The sequence below is a fragment of the Penaeus monodon genome, chromosome 19, assembly GCF_015228065.2.
Source record: "Penaeus monodon isolate SGIC_2016 chromosome 19, NSTDA_Pmon_1, whole genome shotgun sequence".
Classification (NCBI taxonomy): domain Eukaryota; kingdom Metazoa; phylum Arthropoda; class Malacostraca; order Decapoda; family Penaeidae; genus Penaeus; species Penaeus monodon.
Window position 1 is genome coordinate 48789918 of NC_051404.1, and position 407 is coordinate 48790324.

A 407-nucleotide genomic window follows, 5' to 3' on the forward strand; every position below is an offset into this window, starting at 1 on the left:
AGGGTCAAAACTGTCTCCCCTCTATCATCATAACCAGGGCCGAACAAGCAAATTGTTTAGCGTACACTACTTAGAACAAGCTTGTAACCACAAATAACATGATGGTCTGTCATCTCACCATGAGATGGTCTAGCCATGACATGATAGAAGGCTAGCCATCCTTAGTGAGCTGATGTCTACACTATATTTTTAAAGTTTTCACAAGCCATTTTTCTTTCTTCACAGAGGGCCTGACCGTGCATTTCCCTTCAAGTATCATCCAAAGCTCGGAGTGTTTTCACAGCGCTAACTCTTGTAAAATGAAGTTACCTTAAGATCTTTATAATATTTAGATTTTCTTTCACTTTCTTTTTCATTAAATGAAGAATATTTCATGTGGTTAATAAAAATAAAGAAAATATTTGGCA

The 407-nt window shown here is 36.4% G+C and overlaps 1 protein-coding gene across 1 annotated transcript in view; it reads left to right on the top strand.

Annotated features, from left to right (window-relative positions):
• Positions 1–407, top strand: part of LOC119585427 (THO complex subunit 5 homolog) — a 24124-nt gene extending 23717 nt beyond the window's left edge. The window contains 1 exon segment of the mRNA XM_037934087.1: positions 196–407. Coding sequence (XP_037790015.1) covers positions 196–289 — 94 coding nt within the window. The 3' untranslated portion in view covers positions 290–407.